This window comes from Salmo salar, chromosome ssa26 (genome assembly GCF_905237065.1).
Source record: "Salmo salar chromosome ssa26, Ssal_v3.1, whole genome shotgun sequence".
NCBI classification, from domain to species: domain Eukaryota; kingdom Metazoa; phylum Chordata; class Actinopteri; order Salmoniformes; family Salmonidae; genus Salmo; species Salmo salar.
This window is the reverse complement of record NC_059467.1, coordinates 2498683-2523369: the sequence shown is the minus strand read 5'-3', so window position 1 is coordinate 2523369 and position 24687 is coordinate 2498683. Positions and strand designations below refer to the sequence as shown.

The 24687-nt window shown below is 40.9% G+C and overlaps 1 protein-coding gene across 2 annotated transcripts in view; it reads right to left on the bottom strand.

The window, feature by feature from the left end:
• adam9a (ADAM metallopeptidase domain 9a) overlaps positions 1-24687 on the bottom strand; it is a 104021-nt gene that overhangs the window by 45655 nt on the left and 33679 nt on the right. For both annotated transcript variants that reach the window (XM_014174863.2, XM_014174864.2), the window contains exon 5: positions 8554-8630. In XM_014174863.2, the coding sequence (XP_014030338.1) occupies positions 8554-8630 (77 nt within the window). The remainder of the gene's footprint in view (positions 1-8553; positions 8631-24687) is intronic.

Sequence of the window (24687 nt, the reverse complement as noted above, 5' to 3'; positions counted from 1 at the left end):
GCTGTATTGGGAAGAGGATGCATCAACACCCTGGAAAAAAGCTTGTGACGCACTTACTCTGAACACGTTTTTGAGTGATACAGAAATGTGTGCACCAGGTCATGGCTTCTTGCATGCTTGGCCAAGCTTGATAATGTAAGTAAATGCAAGTATCTCATAAATGTAGCCCATACATCCATTCTTTGTAACAATTAGATATTTTATTGCTTTAATTAAACTAGTAGCTAGCGCATCTTGATCATGTGTTGTTCCTTCTCTCTTACTCGAAGCAATCAGTTTCAAGGCAAAAATTCAGATTGAGGCCTTCAATCAAACAGAGGACAGAAATGTGTGCACCAGGTCATGGCTTCTTGCATGCTTGGCTTTGAAATGGAAGTCAACAATACATTTTTGAAAAATAATATGAATTGCCAAATTAGGCATAACTCATTGTCAGGAAGAAGAGACAACTAGAAGACAACTGGCTCGTAATGATGAAGTCCCCAGTCTAGATTGAAGATCATAGTAAGTTGATTTGTTTGAATCAATTGTGTTGAGGCTTGGCTGGAGAAAAATCTTGTATACTCTCTAGGAACAGTTGGCCACACATTTAAAGGTAGATTTAGTAGGCCTAAGTCCCAGTTTATGCTAGATACATTGTTTGTTTATATAGCATTCATACAAGGCAGAAACATTATTTACTTGCTGAAAAATATGTAGAATGCCAGTTTCAGTGAGAAGCATAGCAACATCAAGGCAACTTTGTAACAGGTGACCCCGTTTTTCCAAAGCCAAACCCGCCCATTATCCTCTGAGATGCAAAAAATATAAAACGTTTTCAGTAACTGATTTCAGTACCCTAGTGTTGTTTTTGTGTTTTCTGATTGTTTCTCAAGGACTTCCAAAGTTCACTCAAAAAGGCAATAGTTCTGAACTGGGTTTGATTTTGTCAATTTGGTTAATTCTCTTGTAAACATCCATTGGTTGAAAGCTCATTGCTCAGTTATCACTTACAGTGGGGGAAAAAAGTATTTGATCCCCTGCTGATTTTGTACGTTTGCCCACTTACAAAGAAATTATCAGTCTATAATTTTAATGGTAGGTTTATAATGAACAGTGAGAGACAGAATAACAACAAAAAAATCCAGAAAAATGCATGTCTAAATTGTTAGAAATTGATTTGCATTTTAAAATGAGGGAAATAAGTATTTGACCCCTCTGCAAAACATGACTTTGGCAAAACCCTTGTTGGCAATCACAGAGGTCAGACGTTTCTTGTAGTTGGCCACCAGGTTTGCACACATCTCAGGAGGGATTTTGTCACACTCATCTTTGCAGATCTTCTCCAAGTCATTAAGGTTTCGAGGCTGACGTTTGGCAACTCGAACCTTCAGCTCCCTCCACAGATTTTCTATGGGATTAAGGTCTGGAGACTGGCTAGGCCACTCCAGGACCTTAATGTGCTTCTTCTTGAGCCACTCCTTTGTTGCCTTGGCTGTGTGTTTTGGGTCGTTGTCATGCTGGAATACCCATCCTCCTTCCCTGGCTGAGGGAAGGAGGTTCTCACCCAAGATTTGACAGTACATGGCCCTGTCAAATGATGCGGTGAAGTTGTCATGTCCCCTTAGCAGAAAAACACCCCCAAAGCATAATGTTTCCACCTCCATGTTTGACGGTGGAGATGGTGTTCTTGGGGTCATAGGCAGCATTCCTCCTCCTCCAAACACGGCGAGTTGAGTTGATGCCAAAGAGCTCCATTTTGGTCTCATCTGACCACAACACTTTCACCCAGTTGTCCTCTGAATCATTCAGATGTTCATTGGCAAACTTCAGACGGGCATGTATATGTATTCTTCAGCAGGGGGACCTTGCAGGCGCTGCAGGATTTCAGTCCTTCACGGCGTAGTGTGTTACCAATTGTTTTCTTGGTGACTATGGTCCCAGCTTCCTTGAGATCATTGACAAGATCCTCCCGTGTAGTTCTGGGCTGATTCCTCACCGTTCTCATGATCATTGCAACTCCACGAGGTGAGATCTTGCATGGAGCCCCAGGCCGAGGGATATTGACAGTTCTTTAGTGTTTCTTCCATTTGCGAATAATCGTACCAAATGTTGTCACCTTCTCAGCTGCTTGGCGATGGTCTTGTAGCCCATTCCAGCCTTGTGTAGGTCTACAATCTTGTCCCTGACATCCTTGGAGAGCTCTTTGGTCTTGGCCATGGTGGAGAGTTTGGAATCTGATTGATTGATTGCTTCTGTGGACAGGTGTCTTTTTTACAGGTAACAAGCTGCAGTTAGGAGCACTCCCTTTAAGAGTGTGCTCCTAATCTCAGCTTGTTACCTGTATAAAAGACACCTGGGAGCCAGAAATCTTTCTGATTGAGAGGGGGGTCAAATACTTATTTCCCTCATTAAAATGCAAATCAATTTATAACATTTTTGACATGCGTTTTTCTCTATATTTTTGTTGTTATTCTGTCTCTCACTGTTCAAATAAACCTAACATTAAAATTATAGACTGATCATTTCTTTGTCAGTGGGCAAACATACAAAATCAGCAGGGGATCAAATACTTTTTTCCCCCCACTGTAGCTCATGTAAATTCTGTAGTGCCTTTAAACATTCTAAGGTCAACGTTCCCATAAAGTGGTGGGGAGAAGTCTACCGTCTCCAGAAGCGTCTTCACCATTCATTTTGTGTATGCAGGTTCACGTAAACATTTAATATTGATAGTTACAGCTGATTTCGGGATTGTATATAGATTCACTCTCATTAAATATTTGTCATCTAATATATTAGTTTCAGTCTCTGAATTGTTTACTCAAACTTTATAGGGCATAAAAACTACAATCTGTGTCCTGAATTAGCCTAGTGTGCATGTGCGCCCAGCTAGATCTTGTTTCCCCGGTTTTCCCCTCACTAACTTCATTGCCAAACTTAATAAAAACTGCACCCTCAACTTCAAAACTCCTTTGCTAGTTATACAATCGTGTAAGTAAAGAAATGACTGGAAAGAAACTTGAAAATTGTGTATTGTTTTGTTGAATAGTCATGACTGGTTCGAGCTATCTGTCATGTCATAAGACAACAGTTGGGAAGGATATCATTGCTACTTAACACAGATCCAAGTTCAGTGTTGAGATACATTGGCGTAGGGTTAGCTGGACGTTTCTGACTTGTCTTGGAACTGTGGTAACGGGCAGCCTCTCCCCGCTTGGCTCGATGGGACATGTAGTGATTTTCCCAACACAGCCAGATATGTACAGTCTTGTACCCTTAATCCTTTTTAAACTGACTATCGTATTTGTTGATTAAATCAAACTATTACTATAATGAGTAATTCAAGAATGGGTTGGGGTTCGTTCCTTGTTCCTTTTCAATCATTGGCTAATTGGTGAAATTAGCTTTCTGACAATATCTTTAATTAAATCATACAAAAACCTTTATTAATGCAATTGCAGACAGAAGTTGACAACAGAAACATACGCATGTTTCCGAGTAAGTTCTGCATAAAAGAAAAGTTCCCAAGTTATTTTATTAAACCTGAAGTCCAGCCCTAGTGATGTCACTGCCTACGTCATATTTTACTCATGAGACCAAAACCATGCCTACTCAAAACTAAAACTCTTGTTTATATAGCCATCTGCAGGTTTTCCTACTTACAAAGCATGTAGAGGTCTGTAATCTTTATCATAGGTACACTTCAACTGTGAGAGACGGAATCTAAAACGAAAATCCAGAAAATCACATTGTATGATTTTTAAGTAATTAATTTGCATTTTCTTGCATGACATAAGTATTTGATACATCAGAAAAGCAGAACTTAATATTTGGTACAGAAACCTTTGTTTGCAATTACAGAGATCATACGTTTCCTGTAGTTCTTGACCAGGTTTGCACACACTGCAGCAGGGATTTTGGCCCACTCCTCCATACAGACCTTCTCCAGATCCTTCAGGTTTCGGGGCTGTCGCTGTGCAATACGGATTTTCACCTCAGGTCTGGAGACTGGCTAGGCCACTCCAGGACCTTGAGATGCTTCTTACGGAGCCACTCCTTAGTTGCCCTGGCTGTGTGTTTCGGGTCGTTGTCATGCTGGAAGACCCAGCTACGACCCATCTTCAATGCTCTTACTGAGGGAAGGAGGTTGTTGGCCAAGATCTCGTGACACATGGCCCCATCCATCCTCCCCTCAATACGTCGCAGTCGTCCTGTCCCCTTTGCAAAAAAGCATCCCCAAAGAATGATGTTTCCACCTCCATGCTTCACGGTTGGGATGGTGTTCTTGGGGTTGTACTCATCCTTCTTCCTCCATACACGACAAGTGGAGTTTAGACCAAAAAGCTCTATTTTTGTCTCATCAGACCACATGACCTTCTCCCATTCCTCCTCTGGATCATCCAGATGGTCATTGGCAAACTTCAGACGGGCCTGGACATGCGCTGGCTTGAGCAGGGGTACCTTGCGTGCGCTGCAGGATTTTAATCCATGACGGCGTAGTATGTTACTAATGGTTTTCTTTGAGACTGTGGTCCCAGCTCTCTTCAGGTCATTGACCAGGTCCTGCCGTGTAGTTCTGGGCTGATCCCTCACCTTCCTCATGATCATTGATGCCCCACGAGGTGAGATCTTGCATGGAGCCCCAGACCGAGGGTGATTGACCTTCATCTTGAACTTCTTCCATTTTCGAATAATTGCGCCAACAGTTGTTGCCTTCTCACCAAGCTGCTTGCCTATTGTCCTGTAGCCCATCCCAACCTTGTGCAGGTCTACAATTGTATCCCTGATGTCCTTACACAGCTCTCTGGTCTTCTTACTGGTTGGTAGGTGATCAAATACTTATGTCATGCAATAAAATGCTAATTAACTACTTAAAAATCATACAATGTGATTTTCTGGATTTTTGTTTTAGATTCTGTCTCTCACAGTTTAAGTGTACCTATGATACAAATTACAGACCTCTACATGCTTTGTAAGTAGGAAAACCTGCAAAATCGGCAGTGTATCAAATACTTGTTCTCCCCACTGTATATTGTTAATCTATAGTCTAGGACCTTATAACTGTGAGGGCGGGGTCTTATAACCCCTACCCTTCTATTAATACAACATAAGCATAATCAATTATTATAATACATCAAACATATGGACAGCCCCTATCATGACCCCTATGTGAACCCCTTACAAATGTCATGAGTTAATTGACATGATAAAACTCTACAGAGAGCCAAAGACTACAATAAATGGCTAAATTACTTCCAGGAAAGAAGAGCAACAGAGCTACTCCTAACCACTCTATGATGTTCACATTTCTCTCATGTAAATGTTTGCTCGTAAAAAGATCAAACAAACAATTTATTTGGGAAGTATCCAGGCTTTGCTCTTTTCTTCATTAGCATGCTGATGATTTATTTGTATCTGTTAAGACATTGAATACATGGATCCCGAATGGCCCTTCGGTCTAAGGCACTGCATCTCAGTGCTTGAGGCGTCACTACAGACACCTGGATTCGAACCAGGGTATCACAACCAGCCGTGATTGGGAGTCTCATAGGGCGGCGCACAATTGTCCCAACATCGTCCGGGTTTCATTGTAAGTAAGAAATTGTTCTTAACTAACTTGCCTAGTTAACCTGTTAGGTCTAGGGGGCAGTATTGACACGGCCGGATAAAAAACGTACCTGATTTAATCTGGTTACTACTCCTGCCCAGTAACGAGAATATGCATATAATTATTGGCTTTGGATAGAAAACACCCTAAAGTTTCTAAAACTGTTTGAATGGTGTCTGTGAGTATAACAGAACTCATATGGCAGGCAAAAACCTGAGAAGATTCCAAACAGGAAGCGGCCTCTCTGACAAGTTGTTGTTCATCTTGGCTCTTTTTATTGAAGACTGAGGATCTTTGCCGTAACGTGACACTTCCTACGGCTCCCATAGGCTCTCAGAACCCGGGAAAAAGCTGAATGATATCGAGGCAGCCTCTGGCTGAAACACATTATCGTGTTTGGATAGTGGCTGGTCAGAGTACTCTGAGACTCACGCTCGTGCACGAGATGTATTTATTTTCTCTCTCTTTGTACGTATACAGGCTTTCCCGGTCGGAATATTATCGCTTTTTTACGAGAAAAATGGTGTAAAAATTGATTTTAAACAGCGGTTGACATGCTTCGAAGTACGGTAATGGAATATTTAGATTTTTTTTGTCACGAAATGCTCGTCACCCTTATTTACCCTTTCGGATAGTGTCTTGAACGCATGAACAAAACGTCGCTATTTGGATATAACAATGGATTATTTGGGACCAAACCAACATTTGTTATTGAAGTAGAAGTCCTGGGAGTGCATTCTGACGAAGAACAGCAAAGGTAATAACATTTTTCTTATAGTAAATCTGACTTTGGTGAGTGCTAAACTTGCTGGGTGTCTAAATAGCAAGCCCTGTGATGCCGGGCTATCTACTGAGAATATTGCAAAATGTGCTTTCACCGAAAAGCTATTTTAAAATCGGACATATCGAGTGCATAGAGGAGTTCTGTATCTATAATTCTTAAAATAATTGTTATGCTTTTTGTGAACGTTTATCGTGAGTAATTTAGTAAATTCACCGGCAGTGTTGGTGGGAATGCTAGTCACATGCTAGTCACATGCTAATGTAAAAAGCTGGTTTTTGATATAAATATGAACTTGATTGAACAAAACATGCATGTATTGTATAACATAATGTCCTAGGTGTGTCATCTGATGAAGATCATCAAAGGTTAGTGCTGCATTTAGCTGTCTTCTGGGTTTTTGTGACATTATATGCTAGCTTGAAAAATGGGTGTCTGATTTTTTTCTGGCTGGGTACTCTGCTGACATAATCTAATGTTTTGCTTTCGTTGTACAGCCTTTTTGAAATCGGACAGTGTGGTTAGATTAACGAGAGTCTTGTCTTTAAAATGGTGTAAAATAGTCATATGTTTGAAAAATTGAAGTTTTTGTATTTTTGAGGTATTTGAATATTGCGCCACGGGATTACACTGGCTGTTGAGTAGGTGGGACGCAAGCGTCCCACCTAGCCCATAGAAGTTAAATAAAGATTAAAAGAAAATAAAAATTGTTTAGTATATTTACTATGTTTAGTTCTCTGTGAGAAGCAAGTTCATTTAAAATAAAGGTCCATCCATTTTAAATGTTACATTGTTTTTGTGCATCTCTGAGTGATGTTCTATCGATTCCCTGGGTCATTTCATGTATATCCGAGTTATTGGCAATCAAGCAGGCAGAAATCCGTCTCTCACTACACTGGAAGTGAATAGGAACAGCTTTTAGATCGTGAAAAGTCTCAAAAAACATGTCAGATTTCAATACTGGCCAATGTCGTCATTCGGGAGGATGTCTTCTCTCGAATGAACCATTGATCATACTTTTGCAATATTCCTACCTCGAGAAATGTGTAACTTAACGGCGGGTCAAGCTCATTTTTCCTATTTGGTCGGCCTTTTAGTCCAGGGTGCATTGCATGATGCCGTTGCCTGAGATATTATAGAAAGGAGATTGGAGATGAATGAAGGAACGCATAATGCCCCACCCAGAAGACTGTCGACCAATGGAGTTCACATTGTCATGCTGCGTCACGCAGTTGCAAAGCTGCGTCACGCAATCCCTTCTCAAAGTCAGTGTATATGTCGAGAAACTTGCCTATTTTCCTTGAAAGTACATAATGTCAAGATTGCAAAGCTATACGATATTACAGATAGCAAGTTAATTATCTCATGAAAGATTTATAACGTTGTACTTTTTGTTGACAAAATTTGAACTAATGTTGGGTTCTTGAGCTAACGCCCAATAGACTCCCATTCACTCCTTGAAGCTCCTTGTCCCAGAATGCACCGCGTGGCCCATTGACGTAGCATGGGCAACGTTTCCCATCTCCTCAAACATATATCTGCTGTTGCGAATGTTAGACTCCACTCTGAGGCACATTGATATACTGATTGAACATTGTGAGATTGTAGACTTAAATTAATAGTGCAGTTTGTTTAGGCGATTTTACCACTAACTAGCTACTTTACATGTTGATATTGTCTTTGGTATTATTGTGTGTAGCTACATTTGCTAGCTAGCTAGTCACCTAGCCAGCCCATAGAGAGAGCATTGCAGATTTTGTAGTCAACTTGAGCTGCAGATTTCTACAATGATTTTCCATGATGCTACCAACCTTATTATAAAACGGCAAAATGAAAAATTTGTTCACAAAAAACATTGTTCTCACAGTGTTATTTAACACTTCAAGTTAAAGGAATGATTGGTTTTGGGTGGATTTTTCCTTTAAAGTTATGCGAGTTGGTTTGTAGATACGACATTTCAATATTGTTAATACACAAAGTAACCAAAAACCTGATCTAATTTGCATATCCATAATGAGTTTGCAGCAAATTTTCAGCAAACAGAATGTTTGCCACAAGTTTACCCAGAAGTTGCCCACAAATTTGCCGCAAAACTAATTTGCATGTAACAATATGAGCTTACCCCAAATTTGCGGCAAATTGGCCAAAGATTGGCCAGAAGCCTGTTTTTTTTAGTAAGGGTTACCTTAGCCCAAAGCAGATACTCATGGCCACAGATGATCCCTCCACGTCCTCCACATAGCCCCGATAGTGACAGTGATCCTGCGGAAGGGATAAGAGAATGGCGGCTCAGTAATGTCTTAAAGAGTCAAACAACCACATGTATCAAGAGAGGCTATAGGGGAGATGCTAGAAGGCAAAGATGACACCCGGGCCCCTACATGAGGTAATGTCAACCTGGCAAGGACATTGTCAGGTTGACTCAAATTGCGTTGCAAGTTATATCATCGTGTTAGCCACAGTCAATTTAAGAGCCTAATTGCTTGTGAAAGAAAATGTGAAATCTTTGGGCGAGGTGATGAATCTTGATTTGGTGCAGCGCCAGGCAAGCGCGTCACTCAATGTTGACGATTCAAGATGGGGCTTACATTTACATTTTAGTCATTTAGCAGACGTTCTTATCCAGAGCGACTTACAGTAGTGAATACATACATTTCATACATTTTTTTCATACATACTGGTCCCCCGTGGGAATCGAACCCACAACCCTGGCGTTGCAAACACCATGCTCTACCAACTGAGGTAGAGATTTGGTCCTGAGTTCATGTCGAGCTTGGCAAATAAATTATGAGGCCTACTTCTAACCCATGCACATATTGCTGAGCAATGTCCTTTTCAAGTTAGAAATTATTTTAAAGAAGTCAATTGAAATGGTTTCACGTGGACTGACAGTGTTGTAAGGGTTAATTGAGGTCCAATTTAAATAGCACCATTAAACATGTTTGGCGTTTGTCTGTAATCTCCCCCTGGCTATCTATAGGGAAATGCTGTGTCCTATCCCTTTAAGCATTCTTGGCAGCACCCTGCTCTCTAACAATAGCATGAGCTAATTGTCTTAGCCTTGATGCCTAACATGTAGAGAATTAGAACTATGGGACCTCACTGAAACGAAGTAAAGTAACAAAAGGCTCAGAGAGTTTCCTCTCAGAGTATAGGGCAATCGGATGGTATGGTAGGCTCATCAAGAATTCTGTCCATCCCCTATCCATATAATCTTAAAGGCAAAACGGATCCTAATTCTTACACAGACACTTTAGGAATATACACATGACCAAATGTATCAAGACACCTGCTCGTTGAACATCTCATTACAAAATCATGGGCATTAACATAGAGTTGGTCCCCCCTTTGCTGCTATAACAGCCTCCACTCTTCTGGGAAGGGTTTCCAATAAATAGTGTAACATTGCTGTGGGGACTTGCTTCCATTTAGCCACAAGAGCATTAGTGAGGTCAGGCACTGATGTTGGGCGATTAGGCCTGGCTCGCAGTCGTCGTTCCAATTCATCCCAAAGGTGCTCGATGGGGTTGAGCTTAGGGCTCTGTGCAGGCCAGTCAAGTTCCTCCACACAGATCTCGATAAACCATTTCAGTATGGACCTCGCTTTGCACACAGAGGCATTGTCATGCTGAAACAGGAAAGGGCCTGTTCCCACAAAGTCAGAAGCACAGAATCGTCTAGATTGTCATTGCATGCTGTAGCATTAAGATTGCCCGAACCATGAAAAACAGCCCCAGACCATTTGACCTCCTCCACCAAAATGTACAGATGGCACTTTGCATTCAGGCAGGTAACGTTCTCCTGGCATCCACCAAGCTCAGATTTGTCCATCGGACTGCCAGATGGTGAAGCGTGATTCATCACTCCAGAGAATGTGTTTCCATTGCTCCAGAGTCCAATGGCGGCAAGCTTTACACCACTCCAGCCTGACGCTTGGCTGCTTGGCTTTGGAAACCCATTTCATGAAGTTCCTAATGAACAGTTCTTGTGCTGTCGTTTATTTCAGAGGCAGTTTGGCATTTCGGTAGTGAGTGTTGCAACCGAGGACAGACGATTTTTTACACGCTATGCACTTCAGCACTCGGCAGTCCCGTTCTGTGAGCTTGTGTGGCCTACCACTTTGTGGCTGAGCCGTTGTTGCTCCTTGACGTTTCCACTTCACAATAACAGCACTTACAGTTGACCGGGGAAGCTCTATCAGCACAGACATTTGACGAACTGACTTGTTGGAAAGGTGGCATCCTATGACGATGCCACATTGAAAGTCACTGAGCACCTCAGTAAGGCCAATCTACTGCCAATGTTTGTCTATGGAGATTGCATGGGTGTGCTCGATTTTATACACCAGTCAGCAACAGGTGTGACTGAAATAGCCGAATCCACTAATTTGAAGGGGTGTCCACATACACTATATATTCAAAAGTAGGCCCAGGTCACTAAGTAAACAACACCAACATGACTAACTGAACCACCCCATAAATATCTTAATCTAAAGCACTGATTAGAGCTGACTGACCGGCTGAAATCCTCCTCACACTTTGCCTGCCAATCTTGAGACCTGACCAGAGAGAGGGGGCAAGAAGAGCTGAACCCTCATCCAGCTGCTTTAAAGGGCCATTACAAAAGCAGACTGTGCAGGTCTGGGGCAACGCTACCACATTAAAAGGGATAGTTTGGCGATTTTGTATAGTCACATGTTTTTATTTCGCATTGAGGTCAAGAGACCTCTTTTTACAAGGGAGACCTGAAAGACATGTTAGATATGAAACAACTAATTATGTAAAATTACTAGGAATATCCCTTTAAATGAGCCAAACCCAGGAAGCATGACTGGGGCCCCATCACTCTCAGCCAGGTCACAGTGATAGCTGGCATGTGTAATGCCTAATCCTACCTGAGCATGGCTTTCAATGTAAACATACACACACCCCTGCTGACCTATCCATGTCCAGGTTAAGCGTCCGGGGTGAAAACGTTTGATTAAAAAAAAGTTGTGTGAGGACAAAACTAAGACCTTGGTAAACTTGTTAAATATAGAGTGATTAAATAGTTATTAAAAAGCGAGAAAAAAAACGTGCAGGTAGCAACAAACAGTACTGCAGTGCGGAGACAACGCGGAAGTGCGTTGCTTCACCAGTCACGTGATCCAACAAGACAGTGAGGCTAAGATACATAATATGCACACATATTTATATTGACTCTACACACACATCCACATACGATCATCATATACAGTGCATTCGGAAAGTATTCAGACACCTTGACTTTTTCTTGTTGTTTTGCTTCTTCTCAGCTGCATTGTTTTTTCTACAGGTTATGGTCAAGAATATCAAAAGACTGCACTGAAATCTAACAGTACAGCTCCCACAATCTTCTTATTCATTTCTTTCAACCAATCATTTGTGTCAGTGCATTACATGTAGAGTGCACTTCTCTACAAGCACGCTGAAAGTCTTGTTTACAGAGAAATAGCACTGTATTTCGTCAAACAATTTTTCCCAACAGTTTGCTAAGAGCTGGCAGCAAGCTGATAAGTCTGCTGTTAGAACAAGTAAAGGCCGCTATACCACTCTAGGGTAGGGAATTACTTTGGCTTCCCTCCAGGCCTGAGGACCAAGTCTTTCCTCCAGGGTCAGATGAAATACTTGATGGATAGGAGTGGCTAGAGAGTCAGCTACCATCCTCAGTAGCTTTCTATCTAAATTGTCAATGCCAGGAGGTTTGTCATTATTGATAACGTTACAAAATTGCAATGCTTTTCTTATATTATTAGCTTTTGTATGCATGAATACGATGGCTAACTGTTCGTTGTTGGCACCTCGTGCCTAAGTTTGCCCACTTTGTCAATGATTTTTGAGATGAATAAGCCATCTAATTCGATGAAAGATGGAGTTGAATTATGGAGTTGAATTGTATGTATATATATATGTATATGTATGTATATATATGTATATATATGTATATATATATATATACACATTCATACATGAAGTCAGAAGTTCACATACACCTTAGCCAAATACATTTAAACTCAGTTTTTTACAACTCCTGACATTAAATCCTAGTAAAAATTCCCTGTCTTAGGTCAGTTAGGATCACCACTTTATTTTAAGAATGTGAAATGTCATAATAATAGTAGAGTCATTTTTATTTCAGCTTTAATTTCTTTCATCACATTCCCAGTGGGTCAGAAGTTTACATACACTCAATTAGTATTTGTAAACAATTGTTGGAAAAATGACTTGTGTCATGCACAAAGTAGATGTCCTAACCAACTTGCCAAAACTATAGTTTGTTAACAAGAAATTTGTGGAGTGGTTGAAAACAAGTTTAATGACTCCAACCTAAGTGCACGTAAACTTCCAACTTCAACTGTATACACACACACACACACACACACACAGCAAAAAAATAAACGTCCCTTTTCCAGGACACTGTCTTTCAAAGATAATTCGTAAAAATCCAAATAACTTCACAGATCTTCATTGTAAAAGGTTTACACACAGTTTCCCATGCTTGTTCAATGAACCATAAACAATTAATGAACATGCACCTGTGGAACGGTCGTTAAGACACTAACATCTTACAGATGGTAGGCAATTAAGGTCAGTTATGAAAACTTAGGACACTAAAGAGGCCTTTCTACTGACTGAAAAAACACCAAAAGAAAGATTACCAGGGTTCCTGCTCATCTGCGTGAACGTGCCTTTGGCATGCAACATGGAGGCATGAGGACTGCAGATGTGGCCAGGGCAATAAATTGCAATGTCCGTACTGTGAGACGTCTAACACGGAACCCAAACCGGCTGTGCGCGTGCGCCATCGTGCATACATTTATTTTGTCCACGACAAGCAAGTTAAAATATCAAACAAACTCTGAACCAATGACATTAATTTGGGGACAGGTTGAAAAGCATTTATGGCAATTTAGCTAGTTAGCTTGTACTTGCTAGCTAATTTGTCCTGGGATATAAACATTAGGTTGTTATTTTACCTGAAATGCACAAGGTCCTACACTCCGACAATTAATCCACACATAAAATGGTCAACCGAATCGTTTCTAGTCATCTCTCCTCCTTCCAGGCTTTTTCATCTTTGAACTTATATGGTGATTGGCATCTACACCTTCATAGTATTACCACGACAACTGGCAACAGAGTTCGTCTTTCAATCACCCACGTGGGTATAACTAATGAAGAGATGGCACGTGGGTACCTGCTTCTATAAACCAATGAGGAGATGGGAGAGGCAGGACTTGCAGCGCGATCTGCGTCAGAAATAGGACTTGCAACGCAGACGCTCGTTGACGCGCAATAATTGAATAACATAGATTCCTACATTTATTTTTGCAACACGAGCGGTGTTGTCAGGGTATAAGACAGGGCTACAGGGAGACAGGACGGACAGCTGATTGTCCTCGCAGTGGCAGACCACGTGTAACACCTGCACAGGATCGGTACATCCGAACATCACACCTGCGGGACAGGTACAGAATGGTAACAACTGCCCAAGTTACACTAGGAAAGCACAATCCCTCCGTCGGTGATCAGACTGTCCGCAATAGGCTGAGGGAGGCTGGACTGAGGGCTTGTATGCCTGTTGTAAGGCAGAAAAATATTTGTTTTACATTAAGAACAAAGAAATATTTTTTTTACAGCCTATTTACTGAGGGTGCCATATTTACTGAGGGTGCCAATACTAGTGGAGGGCACTGTATTTCTATTGCTTCTTAAATTCTGTTTGGTGCCTAACGTTTTAAAAGTAAGGAGAAGTGTGTGTATGTGTGTTTGTGCGAGAGAAAGAGTGGTGTTCATGAGCGAGGGCGAGTGTGTTTGTTAACTGAAGAGTAAAGAAGTTTTCATCCAGTGTTTCTCCTTACTGACACAATGACATGCAGATCATTATGCATGTATATCACAGAAGGTTGGTGGCACCTTAATTGGGGAGAACGGGCTTGTGGTAATGGCAGGAGCAGAATGCTGTCTATGTGTTTGATGCCATTCCATTTGCAATGTTCCAGCCATTATTATGAGCCGTCCTTCGTTCAGCGGCCTCCACTGATGTATATTCCTTCCTCCATTCCTCCAGTGAAATCACAGGTAGGCCTTTGCAAATATTAGCAAATCAGCCATTCTACGCAGTATTCTATAATACACTTAACAGTGTGAAGTTAAATTCAATGTGTTGTATCAAGTAGAAATGTGAATTTCAGTGACAGGTTTTTGGAGAACGTTTAGAAAACGTGAACAAGCATCCAGGGGATGGGGTGAAACAAGCCACTGATTTATTTTTCACGGTGGTATCGCGATACTACTCGGTATCGCGATACTACTCGGTATCGCGATACTTGGCCTGATATTGTATCGTTTGATGCAATCACACCTCTAAAAACAAAAAAACATTTGTCACAAGAAATTAGCTCCCCGATATACAGAAAATACCCAAGCCCAGAAGCAATCTTCCAGAAAATTGGAATGAAAATGGCGCTCCACCAAACTGTAAGTCGTCCAACAAGCTTGTAAAGACAATGCCGTGCAATATGGAAGAGCCCTCAATGCTGCTCGATCAGCCTACTCTTTCAACCTGATTGAGGCTCATAAAAAAATAATCCAACATTTATTTTCTATACTGTCGCAAAGCTAACTAAAAAGCAGCATTCCCCAAGTGAGGATGGCCTTCACTTCAGCAGTGAGGAATTTATTAAACTTCGATGAAAAGATCATGAAATCAAATTTTATTGGTCACATACACGTGTTTAGCAGACGTTATTGCGGGTGTGGCGAAATGCTTGTGTTTCTAGCTCCAACAGTGCAGTAATATCTAACTAGTAATATCTAACAATTTCACAACAATACACACAAATCTAAGTAAAGGAATTAAGAATATATAAATATATGGACAAGCAATGTCAGAGCGGCATAGACTAAGATACAGTAGAATAGAATACAGTATATACATATGAGATGAGTAACGCAAAATATGTAAACATTATTAAAGTGAATAGTGTTACATTGTTAAAGTGGCCAATGATTTCAAGTCTATGTATATCGGCAGCAGCCTATATGTGCTAGTAATGGCTACTTAACAGTCTGATGGCCTTGACATAGAAGCTGTTATTCAGTCTCTCGGTCCCAGCTTTGATGCACCTGTACTGACCTCGCCTTCTGGATGATAGCGGGGTGAACAGGCAGTGGCTTGGGTGGTTATTGTCCTTGATGATCTTTTTGGCCTTCCTGTGACATCAGATGCTGTAGGTGTCCTGGAGGGCAGGTAGTTTGCCCCCGATGATGCGTTGGGCAGACCGCACCACCCTCTGGAGAGCCCTGCGGTTGCGGGCGGTGCAGTTGCTGTACCAGACGGTGATGCAGCCCGACAGGATGCTCTCAATTGTGCATCTGTAAAAGTTTGAGGGTTTTAGGTGACAAGCCAAATTTCTTCAGCCTCCTGAGGTTGAAGAGGCGCTATTGCGCCTACTTCACTACACTGTCTGTGTGGGTGGACCATTTCAGTTTGTCCGTGATGTGTACGCCAAGGAACTTGAAGCGTTCCACCTTCTCCATTGCAGTCCTGTCGATGTAGATAGGGGGTGCTCCCTTTGCTGTTTCCTGAAGTCCACAATCATCTCCTTTGTTTTGTTGGCGTTGAGTGAAAGGTTATTTTCCTGGCACCTCACTCCCAGAGCCCTCACCTCCTCCCTGTAGGCTGTCTCGTCATTGTTGGTAATCAAGCCTACTACTGTGGTTTCGTCTGCAAACTTGATGATTGAGTTGGAGGCGTGCGTGGCCAAGCAGTCATGGGTGAACAAGGAGTACAGGAGGGGGCTGAGCACACAGGGGGCCCCAGTGTTGAGGATCAGCGAAGTGGTGGTGTTGTTTCCTTCCTTCACCACCTGGGGGCGGGCCGTCATGAAGTCCAGGATCCAGTTGCACAGGGCGGGGTTCAGACCCAGGGTCTCTTAGCTTATTGATGAGCTTTGAGGGTACTATGGTGTTGAACGCTGAGCTGTAGTCAATGAATAGCATTCTAACATAGGTGTTCCTTTTGTCCAGGTGTGAAAGGGCAGTGTGGAGTGCAATAGAGATTGCATCATCTGTGGATCTGTTTGGGCTGGACGCAAATTGGAGTGGGTCTAGGGTTTCTAGGATAATGGTGTTGATGTGAGCCATTACCAGCCTTTCAAAGCACTTCATGGCTACGGACGTGAGTGCTACGGGTCTGTAGTCATTTAGGCAGGTTGCCTTTGCGTTCTTGGGCACAGGGACTATGGTGGTCTGCTTGAAACATGTTGGTATTACAGACTCAATCAGGGACATGTTGAAAATGTCAGTGAAGACACCTGCCAGTTGGTCAGCACATGCCCGGAGCACACGTCCTGGTAATCCATCTGTCCCTGCAGCCTTGTGTATGTTGACCTGTTTAAAGGTCTTACTCATGTCGGCTACGGAGAGCGTGATCACACAGTCGTCCCGAACAGCTGATGCTCTCATGCATACCTCAGTGTTGCTTGCCTCGAAGCGAGCATAGAAGTGATTTAGATCATCTGGTAGGCTCGTATCACTGGGCAGCTCGCGGCTGTGCTTCCCTTTGTAGTCTGTAATAGTTTGCAAGCCCTGTCACATCCGACGAGCGTCGGAGCCGGTGTAGTATGATTCAATCTTAGCCCTGTATTGACGCTTTGCCTGTTTGATGGTTCATTGCAGGGCATAGCTGGATTTCTTGTAAGCTTCCGGGTTAGAGTCCTGCACAGCTTTACCCTTTAGCTCAGTGCGCATATTGCCTGTAATCCATGGCTTCTGGTTGGAGTATGTACGTACAGTCACTGTGGGGACGACGTCTTTGATGCACTTATTGATAAAGCCAGTGACTGATGTGGTGTATTCCTCAATGTCATCGGAAGAATCCCGGAACATGTTCCAGTCTGTGATAGCAAAACAGTCCTGTAGTTTAGCATCTGCTTCATCTGACCACTTTTTTATAGACCTAGTCACTGGTGCTTCCTGCTTTCATTTTCGCTTGTAAGCCGGAATCAGGAGGATAGAGTTGTGGTCGGATTTACCAAATGGAGGGCGAGGGAGAGCTTTGTACGCGTCTCTGTGTGTGGAGTACAGGCGATCTAGAATTTTTTTCCCCCTCTGGTTGCACATTTTACATGTTGATATAGATTTGGTAGAACTGATTTAAGGGAATAACTGATGAATTTTCAAACACCTGTTAAAATATGGTCGTGTCAGTAAAAAGCGTAATTAAATTGTTGCCAACAGCACAGTTCCAGTCACCAACGCTCTGGATAACATGAAAACAGACTAACCAGCTTTGCTAGGGCGAGTAAAATGGTCAGAGGGAGGTTCTCTCATTTGTGTCTGGAAGTAGCTAGCAAGCTAGCCAATGTTTGCTTGGGTGCTTGACTGCCATTGTGAGGTCAGAACATTCATATCAACCCTACTCATCAGCCAGAGTGTCCGGTGTGCATGCTTAACGGCTCCGAGAGCAAAACACTCTGAATTTACGAACGGACAATATGACAGCACAGTTGCAGTCACCAACGCTCTGGATAACATAACAGTCTAACCAGCTCTGTAAGGGCGAGTAATGTTCAGTGAGCTGTTCGGGCATTTGCGTCTGGAAGTAGCTAGCAAGTTAGCTTGGGTGCTGTTAGTACAGAACGCTCAGATAAACCTTTAAATAGATGGGTGGGACTAAAACTTAAGAGGGTGTGAACGATGCTGAATGGGTGTAGACAAGGAGAGGCTCTCCAGTAGTAGTATCAAAACATTCAAAGGTCATTTTCTCAAAAGTGTGTTTACAAGTTTATCAACTTTCAATCCAAAATTACTTTCCCATTGTTCCTCAACTGTTGTGTATGATATACAATTTCCTAGCTCTGTGTCTCTACTTTTATCCAATGTAAAAAACATCATTTCAAATTTGGTTACTTAAGACCGATTTGAGCCGGATGGTCACATTTCTTACCTCTGTGTAAGGTTTGTTAAAATAACAAAACAATACGAAGTAAACAATCACACGTATAGCAGAATTTTCCCTCTCAATTCTTTGACTTCATTTAAAAATGTTCTCATTTGTCTCGCATTTTCACTAACAAATGTTAAGACTATCAAAAAGAATGAGAGCTGAAATACTATAATTAGGGTGTCCAATCAAAAACACATTTTGACCAATGGGTAAAATAATATGGTCATTGTGTCGATAATCCTCTAAGACTAAATGGTCCAAACCTCATGTCTCGAGCATAATCCGTTCAAAAGTTATTGGAGTTTTTACCCTTGTAGGATGGCCAGAATTATGGTGAATGGATTTCAGAGAAAAAAATTATAATGCACCATGTCAGCTGTGTTGGATTCTGTGCAAGAATTAAAGTCTACTGGCTACCTGACAAGCTCACTTTCCCGTTACACTAATCTTTCTTCTCGAATCCGCAGGACAAACTATAAAAAGGTAAGATGGATATCGATTGAGACATTACATATAGCATTTTAGTATATGCTTTTCATATTAATTAGAAATTCCTGTAATTCTTAGATTTCTCACAAAAACAAGCGTATCTCTGAAATTTCAACGGAGCACTGAGCATATACCAAGCTTTTTAATTATTTTCAAAGCCTTTTGCATTTAATTCAGCTCGTGTCATGCACATTTTTCGACCCCCAAAAACAACTTTGACCACAAAATGTAAAATCCTCAAAAGTTGTTACAAGAAACTTGCACTATGTCAGAGCTTGGTATTTATTATCAGATGGATAAGAAATTAGGTTACGAAATCCGACTTTTTGGATATAATGTTAATGATACAGTATATTAGAGAAAGACCCCACTGAACGATATATGAATAATCATATTTGTCTTGGTAAAATGTATAACAAAAGGAAGTTAAGTTATCACCAAAGTGTGTTTTCACCCACTCTGGGTAGACATCCTACTATAGCACACTGACAGTATCCAACACAAACATCTATTTCTTGATCATGATCAACCTTGTACTAATATTTCGCCCCAGATCCAGTGATGAGAAAATACCCCCTTAACATTCATGACTCTAGTTTGCCGACAACTTAATCGAAATTAGATTCCTTTTTGTGGCACAAAAAAAGTAAGTCGTAGAGCAGGGAGACATTGCTAATTTCTTATGTGCATAGTTATGGAACATATGAGCTATATCAAGGGAAGGTATCCAAGTTAAAGCATTACAGGAAAATCCCTCTTTTCCAGACATCCTCCATTGACTTCTTCCCAGTAATACCAAAACAAAAAGTCCTCCAGCATGGCTGTGGAAAATGTATTGTATAATAAAAAATAGTGTGTCAGAATATAGTAAGTATAGGCCACATTCACATTTTGTTCACAGGAGTATGTCATTTTTAAACTGCCAAAGTGAAAAGGTCAGTATTTAGCACTGTACACTATGTCTAAATCTCTGCGCTTTGAGATGTTTAAACAGAACAGACAACTGAAAAATATCCTTAAAAAAAAAACCTAGTCGTATGTTGCAACTGAGAATGTCTCATTGCCCTGCCCAGTGTCTATAAGGTTCTCCAGATTTTGATAATAGGAACAACAGCCTTCTAGAACAGACAGAAGATGGCCATTTTTGTCATTCTAAGCTCTTGCTAACATTTTCACGACGGTCTGCACAATTAGATTAAATCGCTCATCCTCCGATGCCCTTATGGCTCAGGAATCATAATTTGGTTGCTTTTGAAATGTAGGCAATGGCATTCATGGAGGCATCAAACAGACCAGTTCCAACACAGGCTTGATGTAGAACTGAATGAGATTGGCAATACAAAAAAAATGATAGGCCATTTCTTGCCTCCTGCTGTGAACAAAGGAACATGTGAGACTCCTGATTGTCAATTACAATAACATTTGACTGACTTGATCACAACAGTACTGATTTTAATCTAAATATTGAAGTGTGTTTCCTGTTACTCAGCATTTGTCATTAGACAACGATGTCACAACATGCCAGTATGACCATGATCCTTTAATCCAGATCCACAGACACCATTTCTGATTGGCTCCCTGGGGATCCTGAGTCAGACAACGGGGGATCATGACAACCGGACAGCACAGCCTTCTACAGTCCCACCCTCTAGGGGTCAAACAAATGCCAAAGAATCTACAAACGTCCTGTCTCATCTCTGTAATGTCTTATGATATACTGTTAATGTGGCAAGATTACCATTTCTGTGACCTTCTCAATGTAAAACAAATGCAGAAGATGGACGTCTTCACACACCACCCATATTTCATCTGTCTAGCCAAAAAGGAGAGAAAGTGCTGGGGATGGTCTAGTTCTATTCTATGTCCCTCTCCATCTCAATCACTTCTTCAGTGTATTCATCAATAAAATAGACTACACATTTAAAAAATGTTTTACCGTAAATTCCGGACTATAAGCCGCAACTTTTTTCCCACGCTTTGAACCTCACATCCACAGTGACGTACATGTCATAATGCCAGTATCAAACGTTGGCCCAACGCATCATCGGCGGCTAATATATGGATTTTTCCCGCTTTCAATATTTTTTCTCCCAAAAAAACACATTCTGTGACGTGCTCAGTTTTTTGCCGGCATGAAGCTTTCATTAGACCAACGAAATTGCCGAACGGGGTTAAGGTCAAACAACTTTTTTGTTTACTGTTTAGATTAAATCGAGCGCTCTCAAACTTCCCATCATTCTGATTACAGTAGTCAGTTGTCACCCTCATCATGGCAAAGACACGGAGAAATGCATATGATGCAGCTTTCAAGTTGAAGGCGATTGATCTGGCTGTTGGAAAAGGAAATAGAGCTGCTGCACGGGAGCTTGGTCTTAATGAGTCGATGATAAGACGTTGGAAACAGCAGCGTGAGGAATTGACTCAGTGCAAAAAGACAACTAAAGCTTACTGCTAATTTTGAATTTTTTGTTACAAGCCGTGTTTCGTTAAAGCCTATTTATTTTTGTTACAAGCCGTGTTTCGTTAAAGCCTGTGTAAAGTTCATTTGTTTCAACGTACCGGTAGGCACCTGCGGCTTATAGACATGTGTGGCTAATTTATGTTCAAAATAATATTTTTTTTTTTAATTCAGTGGGTGCGGCTTATATTCAGGTGCGCTTAATAGTCCGGAAATTACGGTATTTAAAATTAAATATTTTAAAGGCATTCCTGACTGTACAGTAGGTCTGTCTGTAAGCCAGATGGTTACATCATCTTCCCAGAACTGCTGCTCTTAGTCATGATTTTTGTGAGCTAAGTCTGGACTCAATATGAATATGCAGAGGGGTTTCCTTGCAGTGCTTAAAGTAAGAACGCGCTATACGCTTTCTTCTGCAAAATGCATACATTTCCACAAAACATAGCTGATACCAGTACTAAAATGTCAGCGTCATACAGGAAGTAAATCAGAGCTGAACGTCAGCAGTAAATAGTGTGGAGGACAACTGAATGATGACGTGATGAATGTGTGTCTTTAACCCAACACAACTCCCTTCCTCCATCAGAATGGGAGTTGCTTCCGCCTGTTCTGGCTCCATCCAGACAAACAAGAAATTAATAGTGATGCACCGATATTACATTTTTGGCCGATACCGATATTTTCCTTGCCAAAAAAAATGATCGCTATAACCGATATTTACAATTTTAGCGTCCTTTTTATGCATTCTAGTACAGTTAAACACACACACACGGATGCAGCGGTCTAAGGCACTGCATCTCAGGGCAAGAGGTGTCACTACAGTCACTGATTCGAATCCAGGCTGTATCACATTTGGCTGTGATTGGGAGTCCCATAGAGCGGCGAACAATTGGCCCAGCGTTGTCCGGGTTTGGCCGGGTTAGGCCATCACTGTAAATAAGAATTTGTTCTTAACTGACTTGCCTAGTGAAATAGAGGTTACACACGCCACACTGACCAAAAAGTTATTTTGTTGGCATTTACGTATGTCCCCATTTCTTTCACTTACTAGCTGTGCTGTTTGGTTGTTCATTTGTTCAGTCGTTTCATTCTCAACCAGGATTTCTATGGAACGCCGTTTGGGTCTTTACATGTCAAAAAAGATATATTAACAATAAGCTTGTTGACCAATCAGGACCTGAAAATGACTGCACATAATAATTGAACACGTTCATACATTGTTTACGTAGTTATTACACATTAATTACACCATCAATCGTATTTTATATGTCACAACGATTCATCGATACGTATGCTATGATGCTGGTAAAGTTCTCTCGCGCACCTACAGTGCTGGTCATAAAAAAAAGCTTGCTAGCTCATGGATGAAAACAATGTTCTTCCCCAAAAACATAGCAAAACGACATCTGTTTCAGTAGGTATATAGTTAGCCAATTTATAAGACAGTTCTTATTTGATTAATGGTGGTCGGACCTATCTACGTGAAGCTAGCCACAATAAGGATTTGCCACAATAGTGGACTTTGCGGTTAGCCTTCAAAATAAAAGTGTGTCATTGACAGTGATGCAAATACATACAAATAGTAGAATTAAGCAATAATTGAATAGATCATGCTAAATGAGGTTGGAATGTTGTTATATAAAAATCAACAAAAGGCAATTTGTTAATTTGACAAAAGTCTTGAAATCATACTGGATGTATTATACTTTAGAATTTCATTGGGGGCATACTTATATCACTGTACAGCCTTACCCATGGATTGTGGATCAATGACATGGGGTTTCAGTCTACACAGTGACACCCAAAGAACATTAGCATTTTAGCTCTCATTGCGGGTCTCTGAAACAACCGTTTATTGAGCCACATTTATTGTCAACCTATGTATATTGAACACTATTCCCGAGGAAAAACAATACTGCGCGGATATTTTGGAGTCCGATAACTCTGAGGACGTTGGGAAAAAAATATCTTGGGTATTGAGTAGAGGTCGACCGATTATGATTTTTCAATACCAATACCGATTATAGGAGGACCAAAAAAGCCGATACCGTTTAATCGGACGAGATATATATATATATATATATATATATATATATAAAATAATGACAATACTGAGTGAAAACTAACTTTAACTTAATACATAAATAAAACCAATTTAGTCTCAAAATAAATAATGAAACATGTTCAATTTGGTTTAAATAATGCAAAACACAATGTTGGAGAAGAAAGTAAAAGTGCAATATGTGCCATGTAAAAAAGCTAACATTTAAGTTCCTTGCTCAGAACATATGAAAGCTGGTGGTACCTTTTAACATGAGTCTTCAATATTCCCAGTTAAAAAGTTTTAGGTTGTAGTTATTATAGGACTATTTCTCTCTATACCATACCTTTGACTATTGGATGTTCTTATAGGTACTATAGTTTTGCCAGCCTAATCTTGGGAGTTGATAGGCTTGAAGTCATAAACAGTGCTGCGCTTCAAGCATTGCGAAGAGCTGCTGGCAAACGCAGGAAAGTGCTGTTTGAATGAATGCTTACGAGCCTGCTGCTGCCTACCACCGCTCAGTCAGACTGCTCTATCAAATATAAAATCATAGACTTAATTATAATATAATAAACACAAAGAAATAGGAGCCTAGGTCATTAATATGGTCAAATCCGTAAACTATCATTTCGAAAACAAAATGTTTATTCTTTCAGTGAAATACAGAACCGTTCCGTATTTCATCGAGCGGGTGGCAACCCAAAGTCTAAATATTGCTGTTACATTGCACAACCTTCAATGTTGTCATAATTACGTAAAATTCTGACAAATTAATTACAGATTTTATTAGGAAGAAATGGTCTCCACACAGTTTGTAACGAGCCAGGTGGCCCAAACTGCTGCATATATCCTGACTCTGCTTACACTGAACGCAAGAGAAGTGACACAATTTCCCTAGTTAATATTGCCTGCTAACATTAATTTATTTTAACTAAATATGCAGGTTTAAAAAATATATACTTCTGTGTATTGATTTTAAGAAAGGCATTGATGTTTATGGTTAGGTACATTTGTGGAACGAATGTGCTTTTTTCGCGAATGCACTTTTGTTAAATCACCACACATTTGGCGAGATAGGCTGTGATTCGATGATAAATTAACAGACACCTCATTGATTATATGCAACGCAGGACAAGCTAGTTAAACTAGTAATATCAACCATGTGTTGTTAACTAGTGATTATGTTAAGATTGATTGTTTTTTATAATGCTAGCTAGCAACTTACCTTGGCTCCTTGCTGCACTCGCGTAACAGGTGGTCAGCCTGCCACGCAGTCTCCTCGTGGATTGCAATGTAATCGGCCATAATCGGCATCCAAAATTGAGTAGACTGTTAACCCATTTCATTGATCCCCAATC